This window comes from Protopterus annectens, chromosome 6.part1 (assembly GCF_019279795.1).
Source record: "Protopterus annectens isolate FY-2018-M chromosome 6.part1, PAN1.0, whole genome shotgun sequence".
In the NCBI taxonomy this organism is placed as follows: Eukaryota; Metazoa; Chordata; order Ceratodontiformes; family Protopteridae; genus Protopterus; species Protopterus annectens.
The window spans coordinates 314,798,848-314,824,208 of record NC_056738.1 but is presented as its reverse complement, the minus strand read 5'-3'; the positions used below and the strand labels follow the sequence as shown (position 1 = coordinate 314,824,208).

At 36.4% G+C, this 25,361-nt stretch overlaps 1 protein-coding gene across 1 annotated transcript in view; it reads left to right on the top strand.

Annotated features, from left to right (window-relative positions):
• The window catches only part of FERMT3 (FERM domain containing kindlin 3), a 577,997-nt gene that overhangs the window by 418,708 nt on the left and 133,928 nt on the right, over positions 1–25,361 (top strand). Inside the window, exons 7-8 of the mRNA XM_044075734.1 lie at positions 16,601–16,708; positions 20,697–20,828. Coding sequence (XP_043931669.1) covers positions 16,601–16,708; positions 20,697–20,828 — 240 coding nt within the window. The remainder of the gene's footprint in view (positions 1–16,600; positions 16,709–20,696; positions 20,829–25,361) is intronic.

The following is a 25,361-nucleotide window of genomic DNA, read 5'->3' as shown; positions in this document are numbered from 1 at the left end:
AGGGTGCCAACTATTAAACTCTAAATATGAGTTTAAAAAAGTGGGTTTTCTGTATATTTTTGAAACCAAAGTTTTATTCTCTTTGTTTATTTTTAATTCCACATCCAAATACATTATTTGTGTTTGTATTCATGGGTGAATTTAAAACAACTCAAAGTGTCATTAATATAATCCAAAAACTGCATTAGAGAGCCTCTTACCCCAATCCAAATCAAAAACATATCATCCAAAAATCTAGTGTAATTTTTTTATGTAACTCATGTATCTAGATTTGAAAATAAAATGGTCCTCCCAGTATGACATAACATAATTTGCAAATATGGGGGCACAAGCTGCCCCCATAGTCATACCGGTGCTCTGACAAAAATACTGGCCCTCAAACCTAATGAAATTGTGTTTCAGTACCATCTCCATTAGGGTCACAAATACATTAATTTCATCTTGATCATATGTGCCTTTTGTTTGTAATTGGGTTTCAAACTATGCCAAACCCTCTTCATGTGGTATTACCGAAAATATGTTGCAAACATCTATGGTCAGCAAAAACATATTTTCCATATATTGAAACTTATTTAAATTTGCCAGGAACTGCCAAGAATCTTTGCATATGTGTTTAAAGTTTTGCAAACCTCTCTTTAAGTGAAAATCCAAATATTTACCTATAAAACAAGTTTTGCTTCTTTTTTCATCTACAATAAGTCTAAACTTTGGATTTTCTAACCCTTTATGAATTTTTGGCAATCCAAAGATGTTTGCTACCACTGGACGTTCATTTCTCTTAAAAGTGTGAGCATCTATATCTATTTGTCCTTGCAATAACATATCTTCTAATGCCAGATCCAACTTTTTATACAAAATATTAACCTCATTCAAAGATATTTCACGGTAGGCGTCATCCATCAAAAGGGCTGACGTACAATTTAAATAATCACTTTTGTCCATCACCACCACTCAGCTGCCTTTATCTGGCTTCATTATACAAATTTTTCTATCTCTTGAAATGTCAAGCAATAACATTTTTTTTAATTTTCTGTTAAACTGTCACCTTGAATTTCACAAGGCCACTTATACACTTCCCTTATGTCCAATTCACACACTTTTTCAAAAAAAAAAAAAAAAACAACCAAATTACACATACATGGATTAAAAGTACTTGGTTTTCATAATCTTGTGTTCATTTGGTTATTATTGCATTTATTATCTCCAAACCATGCTTTTGAATTCAACTTCCTTGTAAAAAGTTTCAGGTCTATTAGGGTATCTGCAACCCTACCCCTCCTACTCAGAACATAAGTGAAGCCCTTTGCTAACAAATTTGCAAGGGTGGTCTGAATATCTTTATATGAGTAATTATAAATCTTAAAATCCCCTGTTGCAGTGACAATAATTTTTGGCAAGTTTTCCATTTCTTTTGTGTCATGCGGCATACCCCCCCTTAAACACACATTCATTGCTAACTTCAATATTTTGTTCATTATTTTGCAGCATATCATTAAAAGAACCACTTTTATCCATTGCATAAAAATCTAAAATCTCACTAGTATCTAACTTTAAATATCCAGGACAGTATGATTTAACTTTCCAGTGTTAGCTGTCAGTATCTACATTATATAAAAACATAATTTCATTCACAAACATGTAATTTCTGCTCACATTCTTTGATACACCCATTTCAGCATCCATATCAATGCAATGAATGTTATTTTCACTTGAATGCATATCAATGACATCACCAAAACCTGTTACAGACTGTGTAGGCTCATTACTTTCAATTAAAAAAAACTGTTTAAACATGTGTCTGATGCATTTGTAGCAAAACAGTCATCAACAAATAATTCATTACTTTTGTTACCATTTATGAGGTTAATGGCAGCATTCATCATTTCTTCCGCTGGTAGGGAGCACGATATGAGTTTTTTGGTCTTGCTCCCTGTACTGCATAATCCCTGTTGATATAATTTTCCCTATAATTGTAAGTCCGATTGTTTAAATGAGGATCCCTGTTCTTCAGCCTCTCCAAGCACCTTGTTCCTTGATCTAAAGGGGAGTTTCCCCTTTAAGTACTTAATGACGTTGCCGCTGACCTCATCTCATCGTCTCTAAGTTCATTCTGATTGGAAGGGACGTCTGTGTTGCTGTGGCAATTTACTAATACTGGATATGCCCTCCTTTTTACATATTCAGTAGTGTCTCTTTTTATTTTATTCATTTTTACGAGTGAAAATGTTATTACACACATTTTCTATGTGCATGAATGAATTATCATAATTCGTTCTGTACTGTTCGAACAATAAGTCCGACTGAATCATTGCATTTTGGAGGTCCAATTCCGCAGTCATAGCTTCCAGTTTTTTGTTGTTATATTTTATCATTAACTTGAGAATATCAAAGCCTGCTTTATCAAACACTACATGTAGTTCCTTTATGAAGTCAGGATTCCCCTGTACTCTATTTGGGTAACACCACAGACTTAAACCATGTGGAACCTGCTCAAGTTCCAAATTCCTCTGCAGGTATCCTTCTCCAACTGTAGTTTCACGAACAATAGCATAGTTTTTTTCAAAAGCACTCAGCTTTTCTGATAATGAGACAGTTTGCACCCTCACAATGGGCTCCGTATTCACTGCATTAAAGTTATAATTGCTTTTTCTCCAAGAAAGACAAGGGCGATTTACACCATTTCCACTGCCCTCTTTATTACCATTACCAGTTCTCGATGCTTGGGTGGGCTGTGTTAAAGGAAGCCCCAAACTGCTGCCTGAATTGCTGCTTACATTCTGTATATCCAAAAGATTCTTAATTTGTATCGAATGTTGGGAGAATTTCTGGTTGGTTTTGTTCAGCAACTACATAATGTCACTGTTGGAATTAACATTGCTGTTTTCCATGAGACCACACTGTCCAAACCTCTCTATGTAGCACAGTTAACTGAAAATATCCACAAACCGGGTAACCAAATGGAGGAAGAACAGCAAAGTCCTCTGTAGAAAACATTCCTTTATCGAATAAAACCACAGTAGTTAAGCACTTTCATCCCTCTCATAGGGACTTCCTCAGAACAATACCATCAATATTTCCCAGCAGTCATATACATCTAACAATAAACCAATTGATACCTGTTAATTGCATTATTTAAAATTTACATTGTTAATAATTAAATGAAACATACCCTTGTACTAATACTATATACATATATAGTATTCATTAATGTTATTGAACTGTGTAACCTTGTTGAATAATAATGTTAACCCAAAGTATGATTAATTTTTAAAAAACAATTTAAATTCACCATTTCATTTATACCTGGAAACCTAGTGGCATCCAGAGTCGGTTGCCATTTTAATTCACATACATCTAAAAACTCAGTTAGTGTCCCCCCTTGTTGATCCACTTTAACTTGTATTATTAAAAACTTAAATGGATGGCCTACATTTTCCATAAGATACCTACTCAAAGCATTTGTATTCTTACCATGCCTTATGTCTAACAGATGCTCATAAATCCTGTCCCTAAACCGTCTACAAGTTTACCCTATGTAGAATGCTGGACACAGGGAACATTTTGCAATATAAACTACATTTACCAATAACCTCTTCCCTAATAGCAGTTAACATTTCCATTGGATAATTTCTTTTCTTAAACATATCTAATATGAAATTCACCTCTTCCATAAATTCATTATCCAGGGAAGTCATTTTCGCAGCCCTTTTACTATAGATTTCTTTTGAAAATCAGGGTGCCAACTATTAAACTCCAAACATGAATTTGCAAAAGTAGATTTTCTGTATATTCTTGAAACCAAAGTTTTTTTATTTTTAATTCCACATCCAAATACATTATTTGTGCTTGACTCTATTCATGGGTGAATTTAAAACAACTCAAAGTGTCATTAATATAATCCAAAAACTGCATTAGAGAGTCTCTTGTCCTAATCCAAATCAAAAACATATCATTCAAAAATCTAGTGTAATTTTTGATGTAACTCATGTACCCAGATTTGAAAATAAAACAGTCTCCCCAGTATGACATAACATAATTTGCAAATATGGGGGCACAAGCTGCCCCCATAGCCATACCGGTGCTCTGACAAAAATACTGGCCCTCAAACCTAATGAAATTGTGTTTCAGTACCATCTCCATTAGGGTCACAAATACATTAATTTCATCTTGATCATATGTGCCTTTTGTTTGTAATTGGGTTTCAAACTATGCCAAGCCCGCTTCATGTGGAATTAACAAGAATAGGTTGCAAACATCTATGGTCACCAAAAACATATTTTCCATATATTGAAACGTATTTAAATTTGCAGGAACTTTGCTGTTCTTCCTCCATTTCTTATACAGTCTACTCACAGTTTGAAGATTACATGTCAGATGATACCTCAGTGAAAAAGTAAATAAAAACCGTTGTAACCCAGGCTTAGTAACAATAGAAGTACCTTAAGGCTTAGTGCTTAGAGTTTTTCCACTTTCCTGTATTCAGCATTGATATGACTTGCATGTGACTTAACTCTTCAGAATGGTTCAGGAAAACATATTATTCATGTAGCTAAATATAAAGCAAATAGCATAGGGAACAAGAACTACTCTGCCTGGGTCCTCTGTTCAAACATAACTTATCAAAGAGGAACTCTCCCACCTAAATTCTTACTTCTAGTCCTTCATATGTTCTCCTAACTAACTCCTGGATCATCATTGTTCTATTTATGATGTAAAATGTTTGCGCCCCCCTTCACAAAACCAGATTGATCCATACCAATTAATTTTGGCAACATCTTTGCTATTTTTTTAGCTAGTACAGACATAAACATTTTATAATCACAGTTTAAAATGAAAATCGGTCTATATGAATCTGGGTCTGATGGGTCTTTACTATCTTTTGGTTTTACAGCCACCACAACTTTCTTCCAAGATGTTGGTTCTTCCCCTTCTTAAACAAAATCTTTCAGATCTTTATTATTTTCTTCTCTCCTAACTGTCAAACTTCCACATTAGTACCATCTGTTCCTGAAGAGTTTCCTGCCGGTTAGTTATACATCACCATTTTCACTTATCTTCTCCTTTCTTAAGTATTACTTGTTGAGCCTCATCAGTGTGTATGCTTGGCATAATTAAGTCTTCCATAAATATTTCCATTTGTTTTTTTCTTGATTTCCACACTTCTCTGCTTTATATAAATGTTCATAAAATTTCCCAAATATCTTTAATATCTCTGCAGGATCTCCGCTTCTTTTTCTTGTGTAGATTACCTAAGCTTGGCAACAACCCTTTGTACATTCTGTTGCCTAAGTCATGTGGTAAACATTTTTATCCTCTGGCATTGTTATAAAAAGTAGGTGTTTAACAGCAATCTTTCTAAACTCATGCTTCTTATCCAAATGCTCCCTTATCTTCTCTTTAGCCGTCTGCAGTTGTATCTCTTGTCCTGTGAGATTCCTTTTATTCTGCAGTACTTTAATCGTTGTCAGCCCCTCTAAGTAATAAGTATTATTTCTTAACATATCCCTTTCTGATTTATTTCTATCCTATTTTAAACTCCTTTTTCATTTTCTTCCACTCACTATAATTTCTGAAGAAGTTTCTATCTTTGTTAATACTGAGTAATTAACACTACCTATTCCTAAAATACCAGGTAGGTAGGTTGTGCCATTACCCTGCATTGTATCTTACTTTTTATTGACGCATGAATTGAAATAGTTATTGGATGTGTGCTGAAGCTTTCAGTTACATGCATCTGTTCCTGTGAAAATATAATTTCTGTCCAGTCTATCCCAGTAATTGAACCTTGGTGAATAATATGTAAATTCTCTCAGAATTCCAACTACTGAATTCATCTCCTCCATGCCAAATATTTTCATAAATGTCTTTAAAAATCTTTAAAAATCTACGTCTTTTGTAATATTTTCCTTTCTAGGTCCCCTGATACATCCTCAATATTGCAAATCAAGTTCCACACCCTCTTATAAGTAATATTCTCTGCTGAAAGCTGATTACTCCTCCCAAAATTGTCTCAAGCGCCATAATAGCAGTTTTTGGTAGCGATAAATACAACAGTTCCTTACCACCACAAATCTGCCATTAATGTCTTTTTTTCCTTTTTCTATCACTGTTGAAGCCCTTATAGCAATACATGTTACTGCGTTTTCCTTTGTCCCTGATATTCTGATGAATATCCATCCTGAAATCCTTTCTTTGTCACATTTACATGCTCATTTCTTTGCTAATGCATTTCCTACAGCATTACTTTTGCATCCTGCATTTTTTCATATAATTTAATACTTTTTCTTTTTTGTATATACCTGTAAGGTTATTTATGTTCCAACATAATATGGATAGCATTATTCTTTCCTTTTTGTATATGCCTTTATGGTCATTTATGTTCCAAGATAATATAAACAGCATAGACATTCAAAGTTGCCTTCTTGACCAATTAAGTCATATTAAATATCTAAGATTTTATCCATATCTCATGCAGTGCATGTTCATAGACACCAAATCAATTATAATGTGAGCAGATTGGTTACTAAAGCAAGAACATGTGTATAAATCTTTTATCCTGAAGCTTGTCAATGCAGAGCCAAAGCTGTTACTCCAGTCTATACTTTAGGCTTTCATACCAATATTAAGTGGAATCAAACAATTTTTAACCAAGTCTCTCTCTTTATAAAACTCACTAGCGCAGACAAATACCACTTTGTTTCCTAGCAAAACCCAATAGCTTCTACTGGTCTTATTGCAACCCTGATCCTCTCTATGCTGATTCATCAGCTCCTGTGCTGTGACTATAGATTTTGCTCACATGCTCTCCATACTCTGTACACATTTTAACCACCAGCTGCACAGACAGGGACAAAAGGTGGAGGAGTTTCAATCTATATTAGCAACAAGCATAACTCCACATTGGTTAAACAGGATGATGCCTGTAGTATATCCAAATGCAAATCATCATAAGCAAAGTCGTAAGAAGCATACTGAACAAAGTTCAAGACCTCGATGCCCTACTGGCTCTATATAAACCAGATTTATCCATTCTAACAGAAACCTGGCTTAGACCAGAACATCATGATAATGAAATTACACCTCCTGGCTACAATATTATATGTAAAGATAGGCAAAGAAAAAAAGGAGGAGGTGTAGCTACTCTGTATCAAAATAATCTCACACTGGAACAGCTTATCTACAACTCTCAAGACATTAACAATATAAAACTCATTCTTGCTAAATTAAAACTAAACACTAGTAAACACATAGTAATAGCAGGTGCCTACATCCCACCAGGTAACAACATTGACACTATGGAGAACCTGCTGTACTGGTTGTCTACTACCTATCCACATGAGACCATACTCTTAGGAGATTATAACATTGACTGGTCTGACTGTGCCAGCTACAACCCCTCTACCCATATTAATCTTCATGGGTTTACCCAAATCATACACACCCCCACAAGAGTTGATAAAAAAACACAAACGACAATCCATCCTAGATTGGATACTTCTATCTGATCACACCTTAGTGCACCAATCAGGCTGCCTTCCTGACAGCTTAAGCGATCACCAGCCAACCTACCTTATTAGGAATAAATCCCAACAATGTCAACAACCCATCCTTAGAATAGTTCACAACAAAAAGAACTTCAAAGCCAGGGGCCTAAACAATGAACTAAAACACCGTGACTGGTCTCCCCTAAAACACCTACCCCTAGACGAAGCAGTGGATTACTTTAACTCAACCTTTCTCAAAATCCTAAACCGTCATGCACCATCCCGAACCATCAGAGTCAAGACTAACTATGCCCCTTGGCTGACAAAAGAAATTAAACCGTAACGAAGGACAGAGATAGAGCCTGGACCCAATATCATAAACTGAAAACCACTACCACAAAACAAAACTGCCTAGCTCTATGGAATAAGGCCAAACACTTATAAAACTTGATAAAACTAATTATTACAAAACCTTACAGGAAAAACATGCCCACTGCACTCAAAAATTCTGGGCCTCGATAAATAAATGACTTCATCCAGGCAAAACCAGCACTCCCACACCCATAGTACCAACCAGTAATGAGGACATCCCCACCCAATTCAACAGATTCTTTACAGAAACAGTCCTAACCCTATCTAATACCCTAAATAGTACCACCAACCCCACACCTTCTTCTACCCCTTCTATGCCTATTACACAGCAAACTCCCTCTAACTTTTTCTTCTCTCCAGCACCCACAAAACTTATTATTAAACTCCTCAAGAAACTAAAACCCACTACACTGGCAGCTGACAAACTTCCTGTTGACTTCCTTCAACTATCGGCAGAAACCGTATCTTACCCCATATCTATCCTGATAAATAGATCCATATCTGAATGCAAAGTACCCAACCTGTGGAAAATATCCCATATTATCCCACTCCACAAAGGCGGCAACTCCCTTGAGCTCACCAACTACTGCCCAATCGCAATCTTATCACCGTTATCAAAAATACTAGAAAGAGTAGTACATACACAACTAATGCAATACCTCCAACAAAATAACCTTATATCATCATCTCAACATGGGTTTCGACCCTCCCATAGTACCACAACAGCCCTACTCTCATACACCAACATAGTCAACACTCATAGAAACAACGGGCAGTTTGTATCCTCTGTGTTCTTAGACTTGTCAAAGGCATTCGATATGGTCAACCACAGCATGCTGCTCAAAACTCTATATACACTTAACTTAACCTCCCCCACTATATATTGGTACAACAGCTAGTTATCAGGCCGACAACAAGCAGTTCTGTGGCAGGACCAACTATCCTCCCTTCTACCAGTATCCATAGGAGTCCCTCAAGGCTCCATTCTTGGTCCTTTACTATTCTCCATATTTACAAATCAAATAGCTGTATCCTCCAACTCTGCCTCTAAAGTGCAATATGCTGATGATGCTACTATCGCTACAAACAATAACACAACACCATTTTCCACTTGCTGAAGCATGGTTTTCTAGCATTAAACTTATACTCAATCCCAAAAAAAACAAACCTAATTCTCTTCTCTCCTGGTAGATCTTCTGCGCTAAACAATGATTTCAGCATAAACTCCAAAGATAATATGGTGATCACCCCAACATCACACACTAAACTCCAAGGACTAGTAATCGATAACAATCTTAAATTTGACATACACATAGCCCAAACAAACAAAAAAGTACACAAAAAGCTTGGTCTCTTGTATAGAAACAGAAACAGAAAATTCATAACCAGCTATACCAAAGCCACTATTGCTAGAACTCACCTACTATCCACCCTACTGTATGCCTCCCAAATTCTGACTAATCTTCGCCATAGCGAGTAAAACAAAATGGCAGCTTGCTATAAAAAGATTGCCAGGTTGGCTACAGCTGCCTCTAACAGGGACCATCACTGTCATTCCCTCAAACAGCTCAAATGGCTTGAGTTGCCCCATCTACTTCTTACTACACAGCTCTCCACAGCCCACAAACTGTTCTACCTCCCTGACAAAACCCCCATACTACGAAATCTAATACAACCCTACACCACCACCCGAGTCTTAAGATCAACAGACCAAAATCTCATAAAAGTCGTCAAACATAAGAATGAAGCTGGTAAAACTCTGTTTGCCTGTACAATAGCAAAAACCTGGAATTCACTTCCTAATGACATTACTTCTACAAGTTCTGCTCCACAATTTAAGAAACTACTCAAAACCCACTATTTTAGCAACTGGCTGTGCTCATGTGACTCCCCAGGCTAATCGACTACATTGCAGTGATGCAGGGATTCTTCCAAGGATGACCCAGTACTGCCTAATGTCTAGAATTCTTATTCTTTCCTAAAAACGCTTACTCCAATGGTATTGACTTATATGTCTGTAACTAAATACTAAATACGTTCCTATACACTATTTGTTTTGCCTTATGAACACAGCTATGTACTTTACATAAGTCTGTAAAGCAATGTTAGATATTATGTTTATATTGTGTACATTAAGAATACAGTGCTGTATCTTGTAAATTTATCTGTTTAGCAATTGTTTAAGTGGAGCTTTTCTCCCCGGGCCTCCACTGAAAATGGATCTGTGTCTAGTCGGACTTTCCCGGTCATAAAATGCAAAATAAAATAAAATAAAATAAATAAATATCCTAGCAAGCAATAGATTACCCTCTGTGTCCCTAGAATCCATAGCTTGTACCTACACCTACTGGAGATACTCACAATTAAACCAAATACCCTATTCATGAGAGACTTTAACTAACCCACTATAGACTGGGAAACATACACTGCCTCAGACTTAGACTCACTGGCACAACAATTCCAGGACTTTATTAGCACAAATACCATTGACCAGATAGTGTACACACCCACAAGAGGATCAAACATACTGGATCTGGTACTCATCAACATGGGAAAGCACTGCACTTCCCCCAGTGTCATGTCCTCACTTGTGAGTCAGACCACAAAGCTGTCCCCTCCGTAATAAAAATCAACTTGATAACCCCAGCAAACCCTGTAACAGTTGAGAACTATTCCAAACCAAACCACACCCCATTAAATGATAATTTATCAAACTTCATTGCTCTTCCCAATCCCAAGTTCACAAAACCTATGCAGAATTATTCCCAGAGATCCTGTACAACCATGTAAATGGCTATATAAAAGTTGCTGCATCGAGGCTGCTGCATCTTTTAGAAGTAAGGGCAAAACAAACTCTAAAAGCAAATCACTCTGGTGGAATTCTATAACAAAAAGAAAAAAGTCATGGCTAAAGTCAGAAAGAGCAACTTCCATAATGATAGGAGCTCACTAATTAAACTAAACAGGAAACTAAGAGGACTAATTACGTCCAACAGGGACAGTTACAAGGTCAAGATAGCCTCACAGGCTAAAGACACACAAAAGGGCTTCTACAGCTATGTCTGAATCCTCAAAGGTGGCACACATCAGTGTAATGAACTGGTGGTCAGTAATGCCACCCTCAGTGAGCAGAGCAACATAGCAAATTTACTGGTTGAGAAATTCAGCTCATACTTCACCCCACATGCTCCCTCCTGCCTCCCTCCATGAAATACCTACTACCATTACCACCCCAACTATTAACAGGTAGTAGGTCCTGGTGGCACTCACTAAGGCCAAAAACACAGCCTCAGTAGGCCCGATCAGTATCCTGGGATGTCTCGTAAATAGCTGGAAACACGACCTATCAGAACCAGTTGAGTCCCTTTCAACTATAGCCTCAAAACAGGCTTTGTACCATGAGAATGGAGGACTGCAAGGGTTATTCCTCTTCACAAGGGTGGACCATCAACTGACCCTGGAAGCTACAGAACTATTAGTCTGACTAGTTTAATATGCAAAGTCATGAAAATAATTATCATAGAAATGATCAACAAAGACTTAGGTAACCTTCAGACACTGGACCCAACCCAGACTGGTTTTATTAAGGGAAGATCATGCCTACTAAACCTGGTGGACTTCTTTGAAAAGGTCACCAGGGTAATGAATGAGGGAAAAACTGTGTATACCATCTAACTGGACTTAGCCAAGGTGTTTGATACAATACCCCATGCGGGTGTAGGTGACAAACTCACTAATCTGGGCATAAAACTCTACATGACTCACTGGATTGCCAGGTGACTCACAGACAGCACCTAGGAAGTCAGGATTGATGATACCACTTTCACTAAGAGACTGATCACCAGTGGGATACCTCATGGCACTGTGCTGGGACCTCTCCTATTTAGCATCTACTTCTTGGAGGTAAAAGCTAATGTCAAGGGCCTTTAGCAGATGACTGCAAATTGGCAGCTGTCATTGATTCTTCAGAGGACCCAAACATCATACAAGAAGGTGTATCACAGACAAATGACTGGTGCCAAAGTCATGGACCACAACTCAATGCCAAGAAATGCATTATAGTGCCTTTAGGGAAAACTGCCACCCCGGCTAATTACTCCATCAATAAGGCACCCCTAAGAGTTGACCCAGTTATCAGGGATCTGGGAACATATATAGACAGTAATCTGGTCTTTGAGCAACATGTGACCAAGGTAGTAAGAAAATCGTTCTCTAACACCCAACCTATAAGTAATGGTATGGCATCCAGGTCCAAGGAAGACATAGTGCCCTTTATTCAGCCCTTATCAGGCCCAGCATTGAGTATAATACCTACTTGGGCATATACCTGACTAGACATATGCAACATTTGGAATGCCCACATAGGTTTCTTACCACGAAAATCCAGGGTATAAGCACATTGTCCTGTATGGATCACCTTAAAGCACTATCTTTTGGCTTTATGGTGATCTGTATAGGGCAATGTGCTTGTTGTGACATAAATAAGACATGTTGGTGAGACAAGTATGTGTCTCAGAAGATCCCTATGTTCTGGAACAGTTTCCCCAGTCATGCAAAGCAGAGTCCATCTCTAACCCTATTTAAACATAATCTTGACCAATGGATGGGCAATTGGGTCTGATCCCCATATCTCTGACAGAGGCAGATGGTAATGTCCAAACTAAAATAGCCCCCCCCCTTAAGTCTAGAAACTTCCTAGTTAACATAACTCCTAATAGTAAATGCTCATGATACATAGGGACACAATTAGGTTGTATTGCATGGCTAGGCTTATAAAGGCCATGGTGGTTGTTAGCCTAGTATATAAGTATGAACATATGAAAAAACAAACAAGGAGATGTAAGTGAACTAAAAAAAGAACTAGGAACCACTACAAGAGTTCGCTTCTGGAGATCCAAATAAGGGAATGAGACCAAAAGTGAATATATTCCAAAATACGATATGTTTATTCAGCCACAGACAATAATGCTTTACACTGGAAATACGTTTTTGAGCATCTTCATCAGAAACCAAAAGGCTTAATCAATAAAAAACATTCTTATATAAACCTTATTAATTAAAAAATGATATAATTAGCCAATCCAAGGCTGGTAATAATAATAACATCAATTTACCAAAAACTTTTAAAAGTTATAAAACGAACTTAAAATGTTCCACAACTAGTCCACAAACCAAATAGTTGTGAATGCAAAATATAAAATATAATTTATTTTATTCTCTAAATTCCCTTTTTAATTATACTATTGAAAAATTGAACAAATACATTAATCGTCTGAGGGATGTGGTCTACTGCCATCTGCTGGAAAACAAAGCCAAAAACAACAAGAAAAAGGTGGTTATAGCTTGGCTGCCCTTAACTTCAATACTGGTAAAAGGGAGAGCATATCATTCAAACCTGGCCCTTTTGTTGCTTCCAAAGTAATCTGCCAGAATAATTCTCTATATTCTAATTTTGTTTCCCACATGCCACCCCCTAACCTCCTTAGGAACAACCTCTAAAACAAAAAAATAAAATAATGCTTGATTACAAGTTTGGGAATGACAAAACAAGGCATTGTTTACATTTTGTTTTTTAATTTCATAGTAATGCTCATAAATTCTAGATTTTAACTTTCTTTCCGTCTTCCCCACATAAAAAGAATGACAGGAGTGGCATGTGGCTAAATAAACAACACCTATGGTATTACAATTAGAAAATTTGGTGCTTGAAATAAACCTATTTCTACTAGGAATTAGAATACTAGAACCATTCTTAATGTACTGGCATTGGGAACAAAATCCACACTTGAATGTACCCACGCTATGGGGTCCGTTGGCAGATTTTATACCCCCCCCCCAAACTCAAACAAATTTTTAAAATTTAAATCCTTTCTATATATACATTTGAGTGGCTGTCTGTGTATATGTTCAAGGTCCGAATTTTGTTTGAACCTATCCCATTCCCTATTGACCACTTTTTTAATAACAACTGAATCTCCAGTATAGTCCATAACATACGCTTGTTCAAAATTTTTGGTCTCACTATAATAACTATCAGTGTTTAAATTACCAGGATCATCTTGACCTAAAATTGGAGCAAACCTCCCTTTTCTGCCCTCTAAAACCTCTTGATCTATCTCATCAATTAGATGATCTGGATAACCCCTCTCCCTGAACATGTCCATGACAAATTGACTGTCCTCATAAAATTCAAAGTCCTCTGATGTCATCCGACTAGTCCTAACCAGTTGTCCCTTAAGAATATTTTTCTTTTGGTGAAAAGGGTGCCCACTAGTAAAATGAAGGTAGGAGTTTGAAAAGGTTTTTTTCCGATGTATCCTAGAAGAAAAATGGTTGTTACACTTACCCAAGGAAACATCTAAATAAATACATTCTTCACTGTTCAAATTATATGTAAAATCCAAAAAATTGGTAGTACCCTTAATATAGGCCAAAAATTCAAAAAAACCTTTTGTGAGTATCGGTCCAAAAAATACAAATGTCATCTAAAAAACGTTTGTACAGGACCCAACAATTAACAAATTCACAATGATTGATAAATAAATTCTCCCACCACGAAAGTATAATATTTGCATATGTGGGGGCACATTTGGCCCCCATAGCAACACCCTTCTCCTGCTTAAAAAAAATCCCATTGAAAATACATGAAATTGTTCTTAAGAATAACCTCCATCAATAGAAGGCAAGTTCTAAAATCATCAGGGGAAAAGTTGCCACTGTCCTTCATGCTTTCTTCAAGCCACAAAAGACCATCATCGTGTGGTATTGATCCAAAAAGATCCACAATATCCAAGGTGACAAAAGTAATATTAGTAGAAAAAAGACTAGTCTTTACTTGTCTAAGGAAATCCCAAGAATCCTTTAACACTGTAACACTCAAATTAGATAATCCTTTTAATTTCACATCTATATATTTTGCTAGGGGGGTAATAATGGAACCTTCTGAGGATACAATAAGTCTTAAAGGGGGGTCATTAGGATCTTTATGGACCTTGGGAATACCAAAAACTGAAGGAACCCTAGGATTTCTGTTTATCAATAAATTATATGTGTCTAAATCAATTGAGCCTTCTAACAATAAATCGTTAATTATAAGATTGATCTTAGATTTAGAAATATTAACTTCATTAATGGAGGCTCTAGAATACTTGGAGGTGTTTTGTAGGGAATCCTTCATCTTAGACTCATACAAAATAGTGTCCATTAATACAGTACCACCTCCTTTATCTGGTTGCATTATTCTAATGGACTTGTTATTTTTCAAAAAAATTCAATAAACTATTCTCATTCTTGGAAAGGTTAGAAAACACCCTATGTGTACTAATGGTGTTCCTAATTTCCCTTTCCAACAAACTCTTCAAATTTATAATACTCTTCTTTTTAAACAATGTAGATGTCTGGGGGTTAGGGTTTAAATCATGAAACATAAGTGCCAAATTATGTTTTCTTAAAAACAACTTAAGGTCAACGATGGCCCTAGGAATACTAACCTTTCTAGAAGGAATAAATTTTAAGTAATAACATTAAGTTTGTTTTATAACTTTTAAAAGTTTTTGGTAAATTGATGTTATTATTATTACCAGCCTTGGATTGGCTAATTATATAATTTTTTTAATTAATAAGGTTTATATAAGAATGGTTTTTATTGATTAAGCCTTTTGGTTTCTGATGAAGACGCTCGAAAACGTATTTCCAGTGTAAAGCATTATTGTTTGTGGCTGTGAATAAACATATCGTATTTTGGAATATATTCACTTTTGGTCTCATTCCTTTATTTGGATCTCCAGAAGCAAAATCTTGTAGTGGTTCCTATGAACATATGAACCTATGACCCTGCTGTCATTACAACATAGGCAACCAATGCTACTGTATTAGTCAGATTAAGGCACATCTTAACAAAGACAAAAGAGTTGTCAGGAAAATGCACCCTCCTCATGGATCCTCATTGAAAAAGACTTAAGAATAATACCAGGCATTCCTTTTTTCAGTTAGAAAAGCTCTCTGAAAACTACCACTCTGAAAAAGAACATTTCAAATATAACAGTTCGCTCCAACATGTATATTAAGGAAGTGTTGTAGTCTGTCACTGTTCCTTGAGCTTACAACTTGACAAACTAAAACCATTGAAAAAAACATCAGCTCTGAGAAGGGAGGATTAGTGTAAGTGCTCACTTCTAATGACTGTGATCAGGAGTTTCACTGAGTTATTGATCGTTGTTGTTTTGTTGAGATGCAACTCAATGTAGCTGCATCTTGACAAAACAAAATAATCCTCAAGATCTAATATGACATGAAAGATTGTTTATTTAATAGCAAAGATTGAAAACATCCAAGGTTTGAATTATTAATTGAAAACGGCCACTGTAAATATCTTATCTACTATATCTGAGCATCGTTTGATATATATATAGAACTCTTTAGTAATCAACTTCATCATTGCTGTGTGCCTCATTATTGCACTGTTGTTCTTTTGTAAAGTGTGTTGGCTGCCTTCTATATGGGTCTTGAATGAAAAGGGTCAATAGATCAGCCACATCAGCTCATAAGCAATTCTATAATTAAATGAAAGTTTAATATTGAAGTATTAGAGTTGTACACTTTAAAGGAGCTTAAAGCCTTACTTATAGTTTGCTATTAGCTAACTTAATCCAGATTAAAAAGCATTTAGTTGTTCTGATATTGGTGTGAAACTATTTAATATTGTAATAGTATGTGATTAAACATGGCCTTGATACATTCCACAGTACGATATAGTGAGGATAAACCAGCTGTATGAGCAGGCACGGTGGGCAATACTGCTTGAAGAAATTGAATGCACAGAAGAAGAAATGATGGTGTTTGCAGCTTTGCAGGTATAGAATGTTCTGTTATTTAATCTTTTATTATAGCATATTTGCATGGGTTTGGGTGTGTATGCAGCATTTATAACAAGACAACATTACTGCTAAAGACCCAAACAGTGTGATATTGCTGTTTTTCTCATTCTAATTATGAATGGTCAGGACCTTTATAATTTTGGGAAAAGGGCTCATCAGCTTTTCTTTCAAGATAAGAAAGAATAATAAATCTATGAATAAGTTTTCACTCATGAGATAGTCTTCTTAGCTACACAAGATGTTATATGTTGATACTGTGTAAGTTAATCTAAGTCAGAAATGTAAATACATGAGTATGGTCCCCATTCTAACTGCTTAAATTCTCTTTTAATATATGTTATATGTTTAAAAAGATGACATTTTTTTTCTAATTGCACAAACTTTAAACATGGGACTTCCCTTTGTCAACGGTTTTAATCCATTGCACTTAAGTAAGATGCAATCTAAAATTAGGGATCAGCCTTGTCCTTAACACACTTCTGATTAATTAACCAAACTAAGAGGTAAGTTGGAAAGATATTGAAACATGAACACTTGAATCATAATAAACTCTAAAATGTCAAAGCATATATACATATAGATATAGATATATATTACAGCATCACCAAATTAAAATCAGAAGGGTTCACTTAGATCCACAAGACAAATTTATTTTAAAATATTGGCCACTTTCATCTCCACAATAAGAGTTTTCTTCACGGTTTCAATAAGTACGGCACATGCAGGTTTAATCATTTTAAAACTCACATGACCATCATGCACCAATAGACAAGTAAAACGAATACAGTAATTGTCCCAGTGACTTTAACCTTAAAACTGGTCTTATGCTCATATTGTCATTGACACCAGTGTGATATGTGCATTATGTTTTGCTAAAAAAAGTCACAGAGAGAACCATGTCTCCCTTCAGAAGAACACGCTATATTCCAGATTCTTTCTCATTCTTAACAGATGAAGCTTTTGTAGGCAAATATTGAATTTCACTAACCTTACCAAGTGTGTCAGAGGAAGCCGGTTTTGGAAGGTGCTGCTGCAGAACTAGTCTCTTCTCCTAACACAGAGGAGCCTGTACAGTTACTCTGAATTTAAAAGTTTTTATAGGCACATTCTGATCTTCAAATTTCAGGCAAGGCCTACAATACAACACCCCTTCATCCCTTCACAAACACTTTAAAGTTAAGGCATTTGTTGACTAGGTGATTTGTGGTCTCCAAGAAAAAATGTCCATCCTCTCATTATGGTATGTGAATTTTATTTTGGAACAGTTTTTGTTTGTGCTGGCTGCTTTAGTGTCCCCACAATTCTTCTTCTAAGACAACAACAGGTCAGTAGTTTCCAGGACAAAATGTGAACTGCAAAGATTTGATATGTTCTCTCCAATATAGTCTTCCTTTATGATAGGGTGGCCTTACCTACTAATAGATTCTGTGTGACAAACTTGAAGCCTGGGTTAAATTGCCCTCCTTAACTACAGTCTCAGAACCCGGGGAAGAGATGCTAAAGTCTGATCAGTTTTTGTTTTGTTTTTAGAGAATAAATGAAATGTTGCAATGTGTAAGCATACTATTGTTGATTGGTTGACTAAATGCATTATGTTCTATGATAACTCTGATAACAAATCCATTGAAAGGCCTATCAGGTCAGATTCTGTAAGGGGGCAGCTGTGTTAGCTGTTTTCTTTAGAGGGGTGCTGTGAGGTAGGTTCCTTGTATATCATTCACATATTAACATAACTAAACTACGATGTCTCCCCACAGCCAAGGAATTCTGTGTGTGGGGGAGAGGGAGGTGCAGTGAATTTTAGTGTTGGTCTCTGGCATGGATGGGTGCATTACACCTAAATATGAGGGATATAGAGACATAGATGAAGAAAATCATACCTAGAACATTTGAGACCACAGGAGTAACTGTTGAGCTTTCTCACTTTCTAACTCTGTCATTGTGCAGTGTTAGTTCCTGTTGTCCATCCACTTTTGTTGCTGTTGATACCTTTCAAATGTCCAAATTTCTGCAGAATGTCCAGATTTTTACCTTATATTTTTGGTCTGTCCCTCTTAAAATTTGTGGTTTTCAGGCAAATCACTGAGGAATGAAATCACTAAATAATGACATACATTTGAGTTTCAGGCTTCATATCCTTCAGAAAAATGCATGCTAACACAACCTGTTATTCCAGCAACATTTTGAGTTTGTAAGAGAAATTTTTTAAATCTGTCCCTATTTTTGGGCCTTTGCCCCCCCCCAATATTTGTAGGCTTTGCCCAGATTTCTTGTGCTAAGAGGTTAAGAGATTCACTGCTTTGTTTTGGTTATAGCTTTTCACTTTATTACTGTGCGGTTGGGTGGGCGTTCTAAAGACGTGTAAATGGGCGTGCCTTCGTTGAAGGTTGAACATCGAGCTGGCACCTCAGCGTTTGTGAAACTCTACTGCCAATCATTAGCGGACCGGAGTTCCAGTGTGGCGACAGCTAACTGGGAAAAGCTGAAAGACAACAACAACTGTGGGTTAGATTGGTTAGGTCAGGTTTTGGTTTGTTTTCTACTAGTGCCCTCTTGAGTTACTGAATGGTGTGAGAGCTGTATGAAAGTGACAGAATGAGGCAATACTAACCCTGCCTGTACCATGCATATTCTGAGGACCAAGATACATAAAAGGCTATATCAACGAATGTGGCAATCATATAATGGAGGACAGTATGTTTTTTGGTTGTATACCCTGGGTATAGCCTGTATGTGATGTCTGGACCATGGTTAGTAGGGCTACATACTGGAATTGCCTGGGACTACTTGAAACATATCATGTAAGATTAGCTGATAGAAGGCATCATTGCTGCAGCTGCAGTGGCATAGAGGAAGACAGGGCTGACCAGTATGTATGGGCTGTACATTCAAACTCATTTTGTTCACTGAGGCTTTGCCATGCAGTATAATGCTAAGAGGGAGGATTGCCGCTATTCTTTTCTGCAGCACAACTAGCACCCACCTCCTGTTTGTTTGTGGTTGACACTGGCTGGAGCTTATCTGACTCTAGGAAGTAGCATTTAGTGTTGTGAAAATCTGGATGCCTGATGGTAATCCTTGACTACAGACATAGAGGTGAAGTAATACCGCTACCGTTTCCAAGTACATCACATAGTTGTAGTTTCAAAAATTGGGAAAACTCCGTTTCCAGGGTTCACAAGTAAGAGAGGGGAAACTCAAGAATCTTTTCAGTTGTGTTAGGTATGCAGTGGGTTTGCTAGTGTGATGGGAGCTGTGGAAATAGGCTGTCATTCTGAAAGACACAGATAGATGTGAACAGTGGCTTCCCTACACATGCTGGAGGTGAAATTGCTTGAACATAAGTAGGCTGCAGAAAAAAAAGAAGACTGGCATAATGCCAAATGTTTTTTTGCTATAGGAAATAACTGCCATTGTGATTTCTAATTGTGTGCCTGCAGTGACACACATATTTAGGGAGATTTCTCCCTTCTTCCAGTTGATGCGACCATGCAGTTGGTAATATGCTTGCTAGGGGAGGTGAGTGGGGCCTGCCCCCACATCAGGGTGTGTAGAGAGGGCTTTTCCCCAACAAAAAAAAAACAAACAAACAAGAAAACAGGATTTGTTCACCGTTTTTGTCATTCTTTTGTAATGTTGACTTTCAGGAAGTCAATATTTCATAGTAGAACTGTGGACAGCAAACGCATATTAAACCACCGAGTAGTTTTTATTTAGCTATGTGTCTCAAAGCTACACAGTCAATAAAATACATGTTTAAACTCAAAAGCAGTAATTTACTTTAAGCATTATTATTTTAAAGAATATACATGGGTATGTTAATTTTTTGGCTCCATAATATTTTGGTATTTATTTGTAGAACCGAGTTGTGGTCAAACACTATGAAAGATTAAAAAAAAAACAACTCGGAGCCTATTATGCTTGATTAATCCAAGCATGTCCTATATTCATATATTATCTACAGTATCACATCAACAAACAAGAAGTGTCAGGAGACCCAGCAGAGGTTCACCGAGATCAAGGTTTGGATGACCTGGATTCAGCACTTTCCTCTCTTGAAGTGAAGCTAGAGGGCTCTAACCCATCAGATGTTTTGGTAAGATGTGTATTGTGAACATTTAACTATCCTAAACAAATGATTATCATATCATAATAGGGGTAACAATGAACAGGGGTACTCAAAGTATGTGAAAACTTTTGTTTATAATTTTTGCAGGGTGGCTATATGTCTATGCAGCCAGATGTTCTTGAGTGTGTAACTGAGCTCATTGTTATATAGCACAATGGTTTATTTGTTCAGTATTACTTTCTACTTAGGTTAAAACATATTATTACACTGCAGCCTTTAATATTCTTCGGTATCTTAAGCACTTTGCCATATATCATTCCTTTCCTATTTAAATGTGCTTTACATTTTCTGTTTATAACTCTGATTCCTTTGATTCCTTTCTGTTTGTTGCTTTTGCTGCCTTGTTTTCCTTTTTGATCATCTGTTTTGGGTTTGCATTTTTTTTTACCTTCCAAGTTAGACAACTAAGATCTTCTTGACACCAAATTAGATCCTTTAATTCAAAAAGCTATCCCTGTCCCAGTGTGAGTATTGACAGCAAGAGACAGCTGTCATATGTCACTGGTCTATCATTTTCACTACAAGTCCTAGCCACTGCCTTCTCCTGTGAATCTGGAGTACACCAAGCTATGCATTCAGTGCAAGCCTCTATGTAAGCATCACATTCATGCTTTCATTGATGTGCATACCCTACCTGCAGCATGCTGTTCAGCCCAGAACCCACCCCCCCATACATCTGCACCACCTGGCCTCTACCATAAAGGTGGTCTCATATGAGAATCACTTCACAGCTTCAGTGCATAACAGGAGGGCTAGCACTTACTGCTCACTCTAAACTCAATCCACTAACCTCTCCAGCACTCAGATCTTCTTCTGAAAACAAGATTTCTACAGCATCATCCAGGGGTCCTACCTCTGGGCAACAGAACCAGAAGTTTGATCAGCTGTTACATAATCTTCATTTTCTATTTGGTAAGGAAATTCCTGACATGATTTAGATTATTCTAGCTTCATAATGGCAGAATTGATTTTTTTTTCTTTCAACAAAGTATTCTTTACCACAGTACTGCTGTGTCACACAGTATTTTTTCTTTTCTTCTACAACTTTTTTGTGTTTTATTTTTACCTATAACAACAAGTCACATGTTGCTACTAGTCTGTATAATAGGGTACAATAATTTACAGGGTACTGTAGTTCTATTTTCATCACAAAATTGTGCTGTGCTAAAATACTTAATGCTGGATTCAGTGAAAACCTCCACATAGTGTATTGTGGGAAATACAGAGGGAGCTGTGTTCACATCACTGAAAGATGCACAGATAACTGTGACTCTGTTAGAAGGCACTCACTGTACCTTACTGTGAAATGAATAGTGTACTGATGTTTTTAGTAATTTTTGGGGTTAACACTGCATTGAACAATAGTGGTTCACTGCTTTTGAGAAGAATGGGACTGTAGGGTAGCCATCAGTCTAACATACAATCTTTGTAAAGAGTGGGTTTCACTCAAGGTGGGGACACAATCTACATCTGAGGTCTGTGTGTGATCCCTGTGGGACAGACTTCAGGGTTGTATACTTTAAAGGGTACATAGCAGTGTGAGCTGTGACTCCCACATATATTGGGTACAGGTAATATCCAGGAAGAGTGGCTCAAGCTCTGTTCTCCCCTCATATGCAATATATGTAGGTAGTATTCAGATAAAGTGTTATCAACTTAGAGGAGACATAACATTATATTGAGTGTTCTCCCCTCATATGTAATATATGTAGGTAGTATTCAGCTAAGGTGTTATCACCTTAGAGGAGATGTACCATTATGCTGAGTGTTCTCCTCTCATATGTAATATATGTAGGCAGTATTCAACTATTATTTTATCCCCTTAGAGGAGACGTACCATTATGTTGAGTGTTCTTCCCTCATATGTAATATATGTAGGCAGTATTCAGCTAGAGTGTTATCACCTTAGAGGAGATGTACCATTATGTTGTGTGTTCTCCCCTCATATGTAATATATGTAGGCAGTATTCAGCTGAGATGTTATAATCTTAGAGGAAATGTGCCATTATAAGTTGTGCCCCCAACATGTAATGGGTGTAGATGGTATTTACATAGATTGTGTTATCACAAGGGCTGCACAACATTGGAAGTCTATCCTTCACATAGGGTTGCCACCTTTTCAGATGCCAATAATGGGGCATTTCTTGCTGAATCATGAAGTTTTATGATATAAGCCATACCCTTAAACAATGTAAAATACTTATGTAGTTAGTAATGTGTCTTGCCAGTACATTATCCATTTTGTTTCTACATTATTATACTCGATTTTTAGACGACATTTTTATCGTATTACAAAGAAATGAAGAAGTAGAGGAAAAACTGATGGAATATCTTATCAACACCAGACATTTTTTTGCATTTTACGAGTAATTTCAATACAGAATTAATAACATACTTAGACATATGACTTAACCCTATTTAAGTAGGTGAAGAGTTTTACATTTTATCTGAGGAAGTTTGAATCATTGGACCAAATGAAAAGCACTTCATATTAATAAATTCTCTGTTGTGGCTGTGGACAGTGACTTCATTTGCTGTTTTTCATATTTAGTCCGGAGTAAGTAGAACAACAGACTGAAAATAATTATGTACATCTACTTGATCACTGATGATAACATGCCCACATATTGTATAAGGGATTATGATTAGATCTCTGATCATAACCAACTTATTATGCATTTGAGACATTGATGCCAATAAATTCACCTCAAGAGCAAAGCTTGAGAGGTGAACCTTGGCATCCATGTGAAGCAGACATGATAAAAGGCTATGAGTGGAGAGAGCTGATCATCATTCTTAATCTGCTCCTTACACTACCAGTTACAGAAAAAAAAAAAGAAAAAAGTATAGGAGCATAAAGGATTTTACTGACTTTCAAAGCCTTTGAAAGCTGGTAAAATGCTTAGTTCTGCCAAATTGACAGTAGGCATAAAGGATGTGTCCATATGAAGAATGAATGGCTTTAAAAGTTGTTAGACACTTCATTCTGCTGCACTTTTTGTTATAAGTGTATCTAACAGCTTTTAAAGCTGTTTCCCTTCTGCTGCTGTTCTTTACCGGCTGGTACCATCTGCTGTCAGTTCACAGTATGAAATCTTGGCTTAACTGCACTTGGTGGGTGATTAACAAGCTTGTCTTTTTTCCATTTTTACAGTTTAATTGGGTGTGCTTAATGTACCACATTTATACTTTAAGTTATAGATGCTTTATGTATATACATATATAACTCACTGAAACTTCATGGACTGTTGTGTTCAGTTTAATTATTATAATATGGTATCATTACAGGTGTTTCAGTTGGAGTACTTAGTAAATACAATACAATTCAGTATTAATGATGTATTGACTTTTTTATAAGTAGGATAGTAAATACCTAACACTTGACTGATGTAATTGTACTCATTCAGTTTTCTTATTGTTAGTTATAATGAGTATGCTATCATTAGAACATAAGAATATTTATTTATTGTTTATTTTTTATTTATTTGACAATTGTTGACCCGGATAGTCCAACTGAGCTTGCACCCTTTTTCAGTGGAGGCCTGAGTCGAAAAGCTCCACAGTACAAATTATGCAAATAAAAAATATGATATGATGCATGATATCATCTGTTCTTGGTAAGAATCAAACCTCAGCCACTATAATATTATTTTGCTGATTTGTATCAGCTGGTAACCTTTTTATGACAGTCATTTGAGCTACATAATTATACCATACACAGTAATATGTAATCATAATTTTATTGGAGACCTGCTAGATTTCTAATGCAGCTAAACCATTTAGAATCTAAAGGTGCTACTAAGTACGCATTGTGCTTATTATTGATTCTTTTGAATGTATATTAAGGTTATTTTGACTTTGGAATGATATACCTGTTTCTAATACACAACACATTTGAAATTTTTGATTGCCAAGATTGAGAAACATTGGAAACTTGAAATATGATGATTAGTCTTATTGTTATGTCTCAGACTGGGTAACTTCCAAGATATTAGTGATGACTCTCTTAAAAAATGCTACCTATGTACATCCTTCTCCTGAACTTCTATCTTCTAAGTGATCTCCTCAGATTCTTTTCCTTTTAGTGAAAATATAAAATTATACCCTTATCCTGCTTGGACACCTCATTTAAATTAGAGTGGCTTCCACTACTGAACTATGAATCATGGTTGTTATATTGCTTGACTTAACCGAGATGGGAGACTCCATGAGATATGGTATACTTTCTTAAGTACATAGCAGTGAGTGATTTGTTATATTAGACTAAAACTAATAATAATAAAAACAATAATAACTTTGTGGCCTTAGCTGAAACAGGGCTAACCCCCTGTCCCCTGCAATCCTTTTATTAATATAACATCCTATAAGGATGCACAATGTCATGGGTGCATTTTATGAAAATGACTCAGTGAACTGTACAGTTTTAGATTCAAAAGACCAGACCCTCAAATGAGAAATAACTCAATTTCAGATTGTTTTTTTCACAACAGAAGTTGGACA